Genomic DNA, 12,743 nt, shown 5'->3' on the forward strand with positions numbered 1-12,743 from the left:
CTCCCTAAGTGTGGGACCCCAAGGCCCTAATCAGCCTGCTTCAAGTATTGATGTTGTGCCATGGAGGCTTTCTTTCCTTCCCATATAAAGCTTCCTCTAAGTTGTTGTGTTTGAGCTAACAATCGCGGTGGGGGTACAGTGGGAGTGTCTGCATTACATACAAAATGCAGGGCAGAAGGGTCTTATTGATGGCCGCTAGCCTACCAAGCCATGGCATTGCTTGTTTCTTCCAAGTGAGGAGCTCTTTGAGGGTCTCAGCTAAAAGCATCAAATAATTCACCTGAACTGTCTTTTCAATCATGGGGTATATCTGCAATCCCAAACAAGGGATGCCCCCATGGTCCCATATGAACGGCAATTTCTCCAGTTGTTGCTGCTCAACCCAGGGGAGAGTCAGACTGAGAGCCAGCGTTTTCTGGATATTGATTTTGAATACTGACACCTTGCTAAATATTTAAATTTCTTCTAAAAGGGGGAGGCAGCGAAAGTGACGGCTGCGTGAGGACGAGCACCACATCATCCGCATATAGGGACATTTCTCTGTCCCCCGTTCGAATCCCAGCGACAGTGGGGAGTTTCGGACTCTTTAGGCAAATGGCTCCATATAGAGCGCGAAGAGCAGAGGTGAGATCGGGCACCCTTGACGAGTACTTCTCCCAATCACAACAGGTCGAGATGATATACCATTCACCCTAAAGCGCACTTCCGGGCCTTTGTATATACAATTCACCCACTGCAGAAAGCGTTCACCCACGCCAAATCTACAGAGAACATGTCACAGATATGGCCAGTGTACCAAGTCAAATGCCTTCTCGGTCAACAAAAGCATTGTGGGCTGCTGAGTGTGTTGGGCTTTATCTAGTAGGTGGCAGAGTCATCTGGTCCCTTCGTTAAATTGCGTTCCGGAATAAAGCCAGACTGATCTTTGTCTACTAGGCCTTGCATGTATGGTGCGAGGCGGGCTGTCAAGAGGCTAGTGAAGATCTTTAAATCAATATTTAGTAAAGTTATAGGGCAATTAGAAGCGCATTCTGGTGGATTCTTTCTGGGTTTTAGTATCACTACCACCTCAGCCACAGAAATTGTGGGGGTTAAGGATCCCGTTTCATTAAATGTGCTGAAGAGGCACACAAGAAGTGGGGTATGATCAGGCGCAAAGACCTTGTAAAAGTCTACTGCAAAACCGTTCCCCCAGGAGCTTTTCCTGAAGTGAGTCCCTGAATAGCACATATAACCTCTTCTGGGTGAATAACCACGTCCAAAATATCTGCGTCTGCGGGGTAGGGATGACACTGGTACCCAGCAGATGTAATCCTCCGCCGCAGCCAAGTCTAAGTGCTCCGTTGTGTATAAAGTGGTGAAGAAAGTTTTGAATTCAGCTGCAATAGCAGCATCATTCTGGAGGATCTCTCCATGAAAGTTCTTTATCCCTTCGATGCAATGTGAATTCGCCTGGGATCTCAGTAGGTGTGATAGGAGTTTCCCAGCTTTGATACCCCCTCATAGCAGCGCTGCTTAGTGCACAGGAGAGCTTACTCTGCTCAGTCGCAGTCCAAAGCCCTCAGCTGCTTAAGTGCTGTGTTAAGTTGTCTTCTTGTCTAAACCGCGCCTGTGCGGTGGGGAACCCTTCCATTTCCCTGACCTGCATCTCGAGCTGCTCCCATTTTTCCCTCCTGTCTTTATTCAATCCCGCCTCAATGGCCAACAACTGGCCTCCCCTTACAGCCTTTAGTGTGTCCCACACCAGGGAGATTAAGACTGAGCCGTCATAGTTAGTTGCCAAATAAGATTGTATAGATGCCCGTATGTCTGTGACATTGGGTTTGTATGTGAGTAGTTTATGATTCTCTCTCCAAGATCTCTGGCAGAGGGATCTTCCAGGCAGGAGCAGCACCACAGATATCGGTGAGTGAGCCAACAAAGCAGCTGTCCCTATCGTATTGTCAAACTTACCTCTCTCAGCCTCTGGAGCATAGGGTCCAAGAGTGACCCTGAGTGTCCTCCCCGCAGCACTGACCTATCTTTTTGTGAGTTTGGCTCTATGTAAAATTCCCCCGCCCCCCAAAATAGCAAATCCTAATCTTGGGAATCGAGAATGGCACTTAGCGTGTCCTGGAGGAAGGTTTCTTGATGCTCATTACGGCTATCAATGGAAGCAATTGTACACGTTTGGGTTCCAAGTGAAATTCGTATCGCCAACATCCTGCCCGGTGTTTCTGCATGTACCCCCAGCACTGTTCATAGGAACTGTGTAGCTAAAAGGATGGTCACCCCTGCCCTTTCCCCAACTGTAGAGGAGAAGAATTGTCTATCATACCATTTGAATCGGAGGTGTTTCTAGTTGGCGCACATCAAATGAGTCTCCTCCAGTAAGCAAATATTACATTTGACTTTGCCAAGCATCGTAAGGAGCGTGCGCTGTTTATTAGGTGTAATGAGACCTCGGACGTTAAAGCTCATAATTAGGAGCTTAAATGTTGACATATGGGTGGTTATGAGGAAGCAAGATGTGGCTCACATGGAGACCTGTGCGGGTCAGAGTCACCACCCCCTAACCCACAGCAATTCAGAACCCAAATTGTTGTCATGTTACAGCAACGAATGCCTTCTTTGCCCTCCACCTCAGACTTCGCCCTAGAGAGAGCAACCATGACCCGGGTGTCAGTGCCCCCCTTGGTGCCCAAAGATGTGTGTAATGCATAGTTTAGTAACCCGTGAATTTGAGCATCGATTTGCTTAGGATAGAGGTATCCCCCTTACCATTGTTCCAAGACTCCCTCTGTCTGTGTTTCAGACTCCCCTGTGGTTCTACGTGCCCCTAGACGACTTGATTGAGAGCCTTCCCCACCTGTGGTTAAGATAGTTGCAGGTACTAATAATAGGAAAGAGAAGCGGGAGAGAAAGATGAGAAGTAATAAGAGCAAGAAAAGTAACATTAATAAAAAAGACACAATTTCTTCTTTCCGGGATTCATCAGCCAGTTGCTACGACCCGTGGCTAGAGGACAACTGCAGCATGTGCAATCAAATATTCAGAGTCTCTCCGGACCCTCTTGGTTCTGTATCTGTCAGAGCAACGACTCCCTTTCTGTCTGGCGCTCCGTCGTGGAAGGAGTGTTTCTCTTGTTTGAAATCTCGTCTTCGGCCCAACTGTGATGACCCTCAGGTTGATGTATCTTCTTTTGGCGACCCAGAAGTTCCCTCTTCATCCAAATCAAGACCTAACACCTCCTGTGATTCCTTTAGGGACTGAACTAAATGTAGCTCCTTGTTCCAAATAAAGGAAAGTCTAAATGGGTGAACCCAGCGATATCAGATTCCCATTATCGCATAGGTGAGCTGTGGCCGGCATCAGGACCTTGCGCCAATGGAGGGTAGGTGGCAATAGATCCTGGTAGATTTCAACCTGTAGACCCTCAAAGGCAATGGCCGCTTTTCCCTTGTTGCGGTCATGAGATCTCCTTCTGCTGATATGAGTGGAGGCAGGTGAGAATATCTTGTTGCTATCCCGGACTGGTGGCTGGCCTTCCTGCATGATGCGTGCAGTCTAAGATGATGTTATGTTATGTTATGTTATGTTATTTGTACACTTCTATAGCGCACGGCCACTCCACTGGAGTATCCCGGCGCTTTGACGAAGACTCCCAACCGAAGATGGGGATGTCTTTGTTTTGTCTCCAAGTCCAGTTGCAGCAAACCGGAAAAAACAAAGTACCCAGTCCTCCATCTTTACCTCATCTGCCTGCAGAGGAATGCCTTCAATGCGGATGTTGGACTGCCTGGAGCGATTTTCAAGATTCCCCAGGCAGAGGTAAAGTTCCTCATTTCGGTCTCTAAGCTCCAGCAAGTACTGGGCCTGTTCAGTGATTTCTTCTCTGCAGTTAACATTCCTTTTTAGGGAATGGACTCAATCTCCGCTCCGTCGTGGAAGGAGTGTTTCTCTTGTTTGAAATCTCGTCTTCGGCCCAACTGTGATGACCCACAGGTTGATGTATCTTCTTTTGGCGACCCAGAAATTCCCTCTTCATCCAAATCAAGACCTAACACCTCCTGTGATTCCTTTAGGGACTGAAATATATGTAGCTCCTTGTTCCAAATAAAGGAAAGTCTAAATGGGTGAACCCAGCGATATCGGATTCCCATTATCGCATAGGTGAGCTGTGGCCGGCTTCAGGACCTTGCGCCATTGGAGGGTAGGTGGCAATAGATCCTGGTAGATTTCAACCTGTAGACCCTCAAAGGCAATGGCCGCTTTTCCCTTGTTGCGGTCATGAGATCATCTTCTGTTGATATGAGTGGAGGCAGGTGAGAATATCTTGTTGCTAGCCCGGACTAGTGGCTGGCCTTCCTGCATGATGCGTGCAGTCTGAGATGATGTCTTTGTTTTGTCTCCAAGTCCAGTTGCAGCAAACCGGAAAAACAAAGTACCCAGTCCTCCAGCTTTACCTCATCTGCCTGCAGAGGAATGCCTTCAATGCGGATGTTGGACTGCCTGGAGCGATTTTCAAGATTCCCCAGGCAGAGATAAAGTTCCTCATTTCGGTCTCTAAGCTCCAGCAATTACTGGGCCTGTTCAGTGATTTCTTCTCTGCAGTTAACATTCCTTTTTAGGGAATCAACTCAATCTCCGATTTCCTGGACTGCGCTCTGATTTGCTTGATATCAGAGCCAAAGTCCTGTCTCAGGCTTGCAAAATCTTCCCTGAGCGTACCAAACAGCTGCTTCAGGAATCAGCGGGTAATTGGTTCCTCTGCTTGTTTCCCAGGGGTTCCATGTCTCTGTCTTTGAATTGGGCCACTTGCTGTTCAGGGCTGCGTCCCACAGTCTTTTTTAGTGCCAGGCTTCTGAAGAAGATCTTTGATTGTGGGCTCTTGCCTGGGGTGTGGTCATCTCTACAAGGGTGCCTCCACTAGGCTCCAAGGGTCTCACGCACTCGGTGAGTCCTGTTCTAGGCTCTCAGGTTGGTGGGGAGACAACGGGGAGTCTTCAGTTTCATTTCTCTGTGCGAGCTCTCTGCCAAGGTTCCCCTTCTTGTCTGGTCAATGTTGTGCACAACAGGGGGCGCATAGTCCACGTATCCTCAGATCAGTATTTTCTCAGTATCAGTATCTGTCCTGTAGCTTACTTACAGGGCTAGCCAAGAGATTCAGTCTCAATCGCCGGGCCCAGCCTCCAGTCACTTCCAAGACGGAAGCGATTTCTGTTTTGGGCTGTTTTGGACCCCCAACACTATTTTGGATCTATGTATGCCGATCGGCACATTTATGCCACACTTTGGGAAAGTTTGGACTTAGTTCTCAGTACCTTTGCAGATCAATCGACAGTCAGCAGCCGGGGATTTTCATGGGGGGGATAGTTTCACTGCAAACTCTCTTTTAGAGGACTTTGCTGTTCCCCTGTGTGGCTACAAGTCCCTTACAGCGGGGCCCAGGCAAGTCACTGGGCGATTCCGGTCGCTTCTGCTGTGGTCGATCACTCAGGAGGCAGCCCAGAGCGCCCAAGCACTATCTTATCTTTTCCTCAGCACTTGGGGTGCGGCCTGCCTGTCTGCCCCCAGCACAGACTGTGCATGGCAGCCCGACTATCCCTGTAGCCCTCACCTTAGCAGGGCCGTTCGTGGGATGCTTCTCCACGGGCGACTTCAACTTCCAGCTGAGGCACCTCTGCTATATGCTGCATGGGCGTACAAATTCTCGAGCGAGCTGCGTCTCACTACAGCATCTCCTCGTCACAGCTCGTCATCTAGGACACACTCCTCGTATCTCCCCTGACTAGGCCTCAGCCACTCTGGCTGCTCGTTACGCGGCTAGGTCCAGTCACAGCCATCACTGACCTCCTGTAACATGTAGTGTCTTTGTCCCTGTGCGGGGCGTTCTGCCTCGCTCACAGCAGCCGGAATCACAATCTCAGGCGGAGATCCAAAGACCGGCATCCCTGATTTTCACAGGCGTTTCATCTGGGTCGGCTCCGCAGGGCGTCTCCTTCCCGGATCACAGAGGTCCTTAAATCGCGCTACGTTTTCCACTGCCTGCCCTGCAGGTCACAGGATTCTCTCTGCCATGTTTAGGGTCCAAGATTAGGTTGATGATGCTATTTGTCGCCTTGACAAGCGGAGCTACGGATAACAGCCTAACTGTGCCCATTCCATGAACCCTACCATACCTTTGTATCTGTATTACTACACACAGCCAACAGTCATTGTTTTTTGTGGTGGTTGTTGGCCGCAGTTTATTACTCATTACATACGTCCTCTTTGTACAACTCCCCTGGACACCTTCTCGGGCCGGGGTCATAAATTAATATCATACATTATCACAATTTGTTATCAGTCAGTGTCATTTGGACATCATAAATCATGGGTCATAAATCATCAGGTGTCATAAGTCAATCTGTCATCGTTTTGTTGGCATAATCAATCATTGTCATAACTCATGGTCATAAATCATCAGGAGGTCATAAATCATTCTGTCACAACTCTGTTATTGTTCTGTCGTCATAAATCATTCTGCATGGGCATCATAAATCATCAGCCATAAATAATCGTCTGGCCATAAATCACTGGTTTGTCATTTGCTCATTTGCATATCCTAGGGTCATAAATCACCCTGACAGCTTGTAGATTGTTCTTTGTTGTTTTCCACGACCCTTTGCGTGTGGGGTGTAGCCTTTTCCCGAAGCCAGGCCCAACTTGCTACCTTGCTAGTCTCTCCTGAGCCCTGCCGTCTGTGGGGGTCTGGGTTGTGAGTGCCGTCTCCGTTTGCTACCCCGATTTTTGTCAGGCTTACTCACCCAGCCGTGAGACATCCGAGAGTGAGTGACCCTCCTTCAACACACCACGCTGTTGGTGTGTTTCATAACCGAACCAATAGACCTTTTGTTTCCTTTTTCCTTCCTGTTGGGTTGGCTTTGTGCTCCCCTCACGCTCCGCATGGGGGTAGGCCCTTCCGGAGTTAGGCCTCAGCTCGCTACCGTGTTGGACTCTTTTGTGCCCTGCCTACCGGTGGGGCTGGGCTGTGAGTTCCGTCTCCATTTGCTACCCCTTTTGTTAGCCTACTTCACTCAGCCGTGAGGCATCCCAAACTGCATGGCCTTCATCCCGGTGTGTCTCCATCACTAAACATTGCACCCTTAGTTCTTTACGTCCCTGCCAGCACTGTGACGCTGCTGTTGTAGGTGTGGGTGGGTGGGACTCAAAGACCATTGGTGCCGCTCCCCCAGCACACTGATGTAAAAGGGTAGCTGCCCAGGGGGAGCGTTCCTTTATATCCCCTCCCCCTTTTCCTCTTCCCTTTGTTCCTGGGGGAGGGGGAGGAGAGAAACTGCCTTGGGTCTTTTTGCCATGGGCCATTATGGCACCGGCCCTCGAGGCCCCCTTCGGGGGCGGCCTCTGCAAGAAATGCTGCTACTCCACAGCCATCTTGGCCACGCCCCGTAACTGATTTTTAAAGAGATAGCAAAACTGTGCTATGGAGTGATATATTAAAACAAGTTGTAAATGAAATGTCAAAAGAAAGTAATACTTGATGATACACCCTTATTTGTCACTCAGAACACCTTACTGAATTATGGGGGTCAATCTTTTTCCAAGGTACGGGAAGGATTTCAGTAATGGGGACTTTGGGGTGTGTTATGCATTGACTCAGGGCTCCAGGCATATGCAGTGGTGTTTGGATGGTATGGCAGGATGTAAGGTATGGAATGTCATTCATGAAGGTATTGCTTAATGCCTAGTATGGGGCTGTAGTTTAAATACATTTTATGTATTTTTTAGCAATACATAATTTTTAAAAATATTTTTGCTTTTTATTTTGTGATTGGGTGATGTCCATCCCTGTGGAGGAGACCGCCACAAACGTATGGAAATAAACTTATTTTACCGTTACTCTTGCAATTTCAGTTGAAGGAGTTTCCACCTCCTTATTTTAGATGTGTAGACTTTTAACTCTACAGCTAGGTGTAAATCTTTACTTGGAAATGGTGAATAACAAAAAACGTGTAGAGTTACATCTAGCTCTAGGAGTAAATCTACATGTGGGCAAATTTGCACTTGCAAACTTATTTCTGTAAATCAAGTCGACTATTTTATTGTGGTGTTATTGCTAATCTATCCTTGCAGTAAGTATACACCCTTTTAGATTATAAGCATGTAATTCCACCAATCGTTAATATCAAAACTAAGTTAGAATTCGCACCCAACTCATTTGCATAACCAGTGGTGAAACTGAAAAAAGAAATTCAAAGAAAAGTTACATTCGTTTTGCATTCCCAGTTTCTGGGTTACAAGAAAAAACCTTTTAATGAAATTTCAAACACTAAAATATGATTTTATGACAATCTGTTGTGAAAATGTTGTTCCCAGCTTGGAGAGTTTTTGATGTCTAAGGAAAATATTATTCTCTTCTCTGAGCAAAAGTCTAAAATTGTGATCAATGCTATTCACTTTGCTATCACATTTGCTAAATAAATAGTGACTTTTAGTTCTAAAAGGCAGCTAATGCTTTTAATTCTTGTTATACACTTAACTCTATATAATCGTAAATAAACTGACAATTAAAAAGTAATATGGGCTTGTATATAGACAACGCTCTGGGCCAGATTACAACACAACGACCTCCGTACATTGTTCGGTCGCATACTCACATTTTTCAATTGGAGTGCGTGTTATGGCTGTAAACCGGCTGTAACAAAAGCTACCATTGAGAAATGGAAGGTGTTGTTCATCCCTGCACCCTATGGTAGGGACCTCACAACGCACACCTCACACCTAGGTGACCCCTCGGCCCCCAACTGGAGGCTGCAGGAACAAGGGTGCCCTACTGGGGGCCTCTATACACACTTTCCGACATGGTTTTCATGTCGGACAGGCATGCAAACCCTGTCAGAGACCATGCATCATAATCCCAGCTGCAAAAAGGCCCGCCCTTTGGTGTTATGTGCCGGCTCTGATGGCGTCCTTCATAATGTGGTGGTCGGAAATTAAACCTAGTGGTCCATTACGATGCGGCCAGGAAGCCTCCAACCATAGGCCAGAGCCTTTACGGGCCACACCATAATGTGCCCCTCGATGTTTGGATGGGGTGTCTTGTTGCTGATGAATAGAACTCAGTGTAACATTTGGTGCTCCTTTGGGAGGTGGGTTCCAAAAGCACATGAGGATTTGCACATTGATCTACTGATTTATTAAATGCATTATTATTGCACTTACCAAGCCACAAGGGCAGCGTTGCTCTTTACAGGTAAGAGTAAGAAAAGTTAACATTAATATCTACTCTTGGGAAAGGAGTATAGAAGAAAATAGAGCATGACGCAAAATAGTTTAGGGAATATGAGCATTGTCAGCTTTTTAAAAATGCGGTGCAAATCTTCTCTCCCTCATTGGATGATTAAGTAAGATTAAGGGCTGTGATGTTTCCATCCGAATGAGTCATTAGAGGATTCAGTCCCTGTCTCTGTTAACATGAAAAATAAGTATTTATTAAATAAAAATGTCATGACCCTTATATTTCATACTACAATTGTTTTTGTATCCACTTATTGAAAAGTCAATCTAAAACTTAATGTTGCAGGGCAGTGGAAATCTCAATCCATCTCAGATATACAACTAGGTCTAATTGCAAGTGAAATTATAAATGAAGAAACATTTAGCAATGAAATGGAAAATGACTGCAGCCAAGCAAGACGCATCTGCCAAGAATCCAGCCGCTGTTTTACAATGTATGAGAACTTCCAGAGAACATGCAGTACAGAAAGGAAACAGTGTGATCAAACTCATTGTTTGACAATATGGGATGAGCTAAAACAAACAACACTGGGTACCTGCAAGTGCCAGAAACCTATCACAGACAAATGCATGAATGTTTTCAAAAGCATTCATAACAACACCTGCTTGAAAAACACACAGCAGCATCACCATTTTGAAAGTAACGAAGACAATGGGAACAGTAACACTGACACACATGCAAGTAAGTATAAATTCGATGATTACATTTAAAAGTATACCAAACCTTTAATTTTTTCGTTCACTCCCATATCCAAAATGTGTTTTAATGATACCCTTGTGCTTCACATATGCCATTTCATTACAAGCATTAGCCACAATTCACGAAGCCATTTGTGGAACAATTGACATAAAGAACGCTAAGGGTTTCATTTAAGAGTTAACTTCAGTTACTGAAGATTACAATGCCATTTTTATTTCTTTTACTTACGAGGGAGCTTGTATGTATTAATCAAGAACGTGCATTTTTAACAGTGTGCTTTGAAAGAAATGTATAATTGAATTCAATCGCCTACACTGACATGGAGCTATTGCCTTCTAATCGATTTTTTATGACCTGTCAACATGCATTTTCCTGACTTATGATAACTAAGCCTCAGCTAGGCCTAAACGCCATCTTTTCCAAAATGAATGTGACATTCACTGTTTAATATTCATATTGCACATAGTCAATCAAGTCATGTTTGTTCCTTTCTAAATGAGTGTTCTGGAAGAAGCCTCTCTAGGATGGGCTCCCTAATGTAACCATTTTACAACGATATTCTGCTTACACGTAGCATTACATTACTTCACAATAGTTTAGTGATATTCATGTAACTAGTTTGTTCTGACATCTTGTTGGACTTGGCCCTTCTGGCAGGTCCACCCCTGAAGTTTTTGCTTGTTATATGTGACCTGGGGATGGTCATTCCCACTCTGAGTGCGTGTGGTGAGAGAGACCTGCCCTCCCATAGGAATGCATGGGGAATGTGTGCGTATCCCTGGTAGTTCCTGGTGCGTGGTGGGTACGGACTCGAGTCTGGTATGTGCGTACTCATGTGATTGAATGCTGCATGATGATTTATGTGGCGTGTTTGTGTCTAGTGGGGAAGTGCCACTTCCAGACATGGGTGTTTGTGAGCAGTAAGTGTGCTGGCGCATGATTGGCTGAAGCCGGCTGGGGAGCCTGGCTCCAGGAGTCTGTGTGGGTCTGCCCCGGTGGTGAATGGAGAGATTAACATGCTGATGTGAGGGAGGGGCTGCACCTGGATCCTGAATAGGGCTGGGCTTTTCCCCCACAATGCTGGCTCCACCCCCTGGGGTGCGTCTGATGACCCTAGCCTGCCTGGTGAATGGAAAGGGTGGCTGGGGAAAACAAAGTACTCCCAAAACCAGCTGCGACTGGTTTCTCCCCCACCCTGCACCTTTATACAAAGGAATTTCATTTATATATAAAGAGGCTGTGACCTCTTCTAAAAGGTTCTTGTTCCCAACTTAAATCTCCCAGGGGCATGCTGCTGCTTGGGCCCAGGGGAAGGCTTGCCTCCCTGGGCCCTGCCAAGCCCCTGGACTGCTGAGGTGCCTAGCGCTTTCCTTTGGCCCCCAGCGCTTGGGAGCGCTGTTTCTCTGACCTAGCGCTTGGGAGCGCTGGTTCTTGCCCTCTAGTGCTTGGGTGCGCTTCATTCCTGCTGCGAGCGCTGAGAGCGCTTTATTCGTCAAACCGGTGCCCACCCGGTATTTGTCCCATCACCCGGAGGTTCCTAGACCCCCAGCGAGTGCCCACCTCGCTTCCGTCCTGATTGTTTATTCTTCCCCCGAGTTCACTGCTGCTGGCCCGGGACCCCTCGTGATGTGTCCCCCGGGCCGCGCCGGGATTGGCTGCCGGCCCGGGACTCCTAATGACGCCTTCCCCGGGGCCGCGCCGTGATTGGCTGCCGGCCCGGGATTCCCTGGTGACGTCCGTCCCCGGGCCGCGCCGTGATTGGATGACGGCCCATGGAGATTGCTGAGTCCCGCCCGCGGAGCCCGAGGAAGCAGGGAGCGGCGGGAGCCCACTCCGTGCTCCTGCATTGCCGTCCAGAAGCTGCCGACCCCCCTCGGGCCTCACGAGAGCAAGGGAGAGCCCCGGAGAGCGAGAGGAGGCCAGCAGAGCAGAAGAGACCGGCGTGTCCACACACCCAGTGAGTGCTGCAGAGAGAGAGAGGAGAGGAGGGGCGTCGGGGCACATTGCCGGTGCCCGCCCCTCCCCTCCAGTGCGAGCGCCTGGGTGTTCGGAGGCCTGTGGGGCCTCCCCTGATGCAGAGTCCCCCGAGAGGGACTCCGCCCACGGCCAATTGCTCTCGAGCCCCGAGAGGCTCTAGCGCCAGTTTGTTCTTCGAGCCAGAGAGGCTCCAGGCGACCCTATTGTTCTAAAGAGCCCGAGAGGCTCAGTGGGGCAGTTCTTCATCGAGAGTCCCCCGAAAGGGACTCCACCAACCCCCCCGTTATTCATGAGCCCGAGAAGGCTCCAAGGCGGCCCAGCTGTTTCTCGAGCCCCGAGAGGCTCCACCGTAGGCCCTTGTTCTCCCGAGCCTGTGAGGCCCAGCCCCGGCACCTTTGTTCTCGAGCCAGAGAGGCTCTCCCATTTGGCGTTTATTCCTCAGAGCCTGCAAGGCTTCCACGATGGCCCTATCATCTACAGCTGCCCAGCACTTTGTGGGCAGCTGCCATGTGTAGGTTTGTTCATGGCTACCTGCAGCCTGTCCTGACATTGTAACTTTGGGCGTCCTAGGCCCATAGAGGCCAGATGGCCTGTTGAAGTTGTGAGCTCATTTTTATGTGATTCCTGAGAGTCATTATGTGTTGCACCTCTGAAGGTGCTTCGGATGTGATAGGTGCCTTGCCATTTCTTCCCTCCTGAATATTCGATGCCTCCTGCATGTTGCTTCTGGTTATAGTGAGTTCTAATGCTAGTTCTATGAAGCCCCTAGTTGTTATGTGTTTTAATG

The 12,743-nt window shown here is 48.0% G+C and overlaps 1 protein-coding gene across 3 annotated transcripts in view; it reads left to right on the plus strand.

Moving 5' to 3' along the window:
- Positions 1-12,743, plus strand: part of GFRAL (GDNF family receptor alpha like) — a 772,441-nt gene that overhangs the window by 326,697 nt on the left and 433,001 nt on the right. For 2 of the 3 annotated variants that reach the window (XM_086926442.1, XM_086926444.1), the window contains exon 4: positions 9,566-9,961. The exons of the other annotated variant lie outside the window; for it this stretch is intronic. In XM_086926442.1, coding sequence (XP_086782568.1) covers positions 9,566-9,961 — 396 coding nt within the window. The remainder of the gene's footprint in view (positions 1-9,565; positions 9,962-12,743) is intronic. 3 annotated transcript variants of the gene reach the window in all.

The sequence above is a fragment of the Lissotriton vulgaris genome, chromosome 6 (genome assembly GCF_964263255.1).
Source record: "Lissotriton vulgaris chromosome 6, aLisVul1.2, whole genome shotgun sequence".
Classification (NCBI taxonomy): domain Eukaryota; kingdom Metazoa; phylum Chordata; class Amphibia; order Caudata; family Salamandridae; genus Lissotriton; species Lissotriton vulgaris.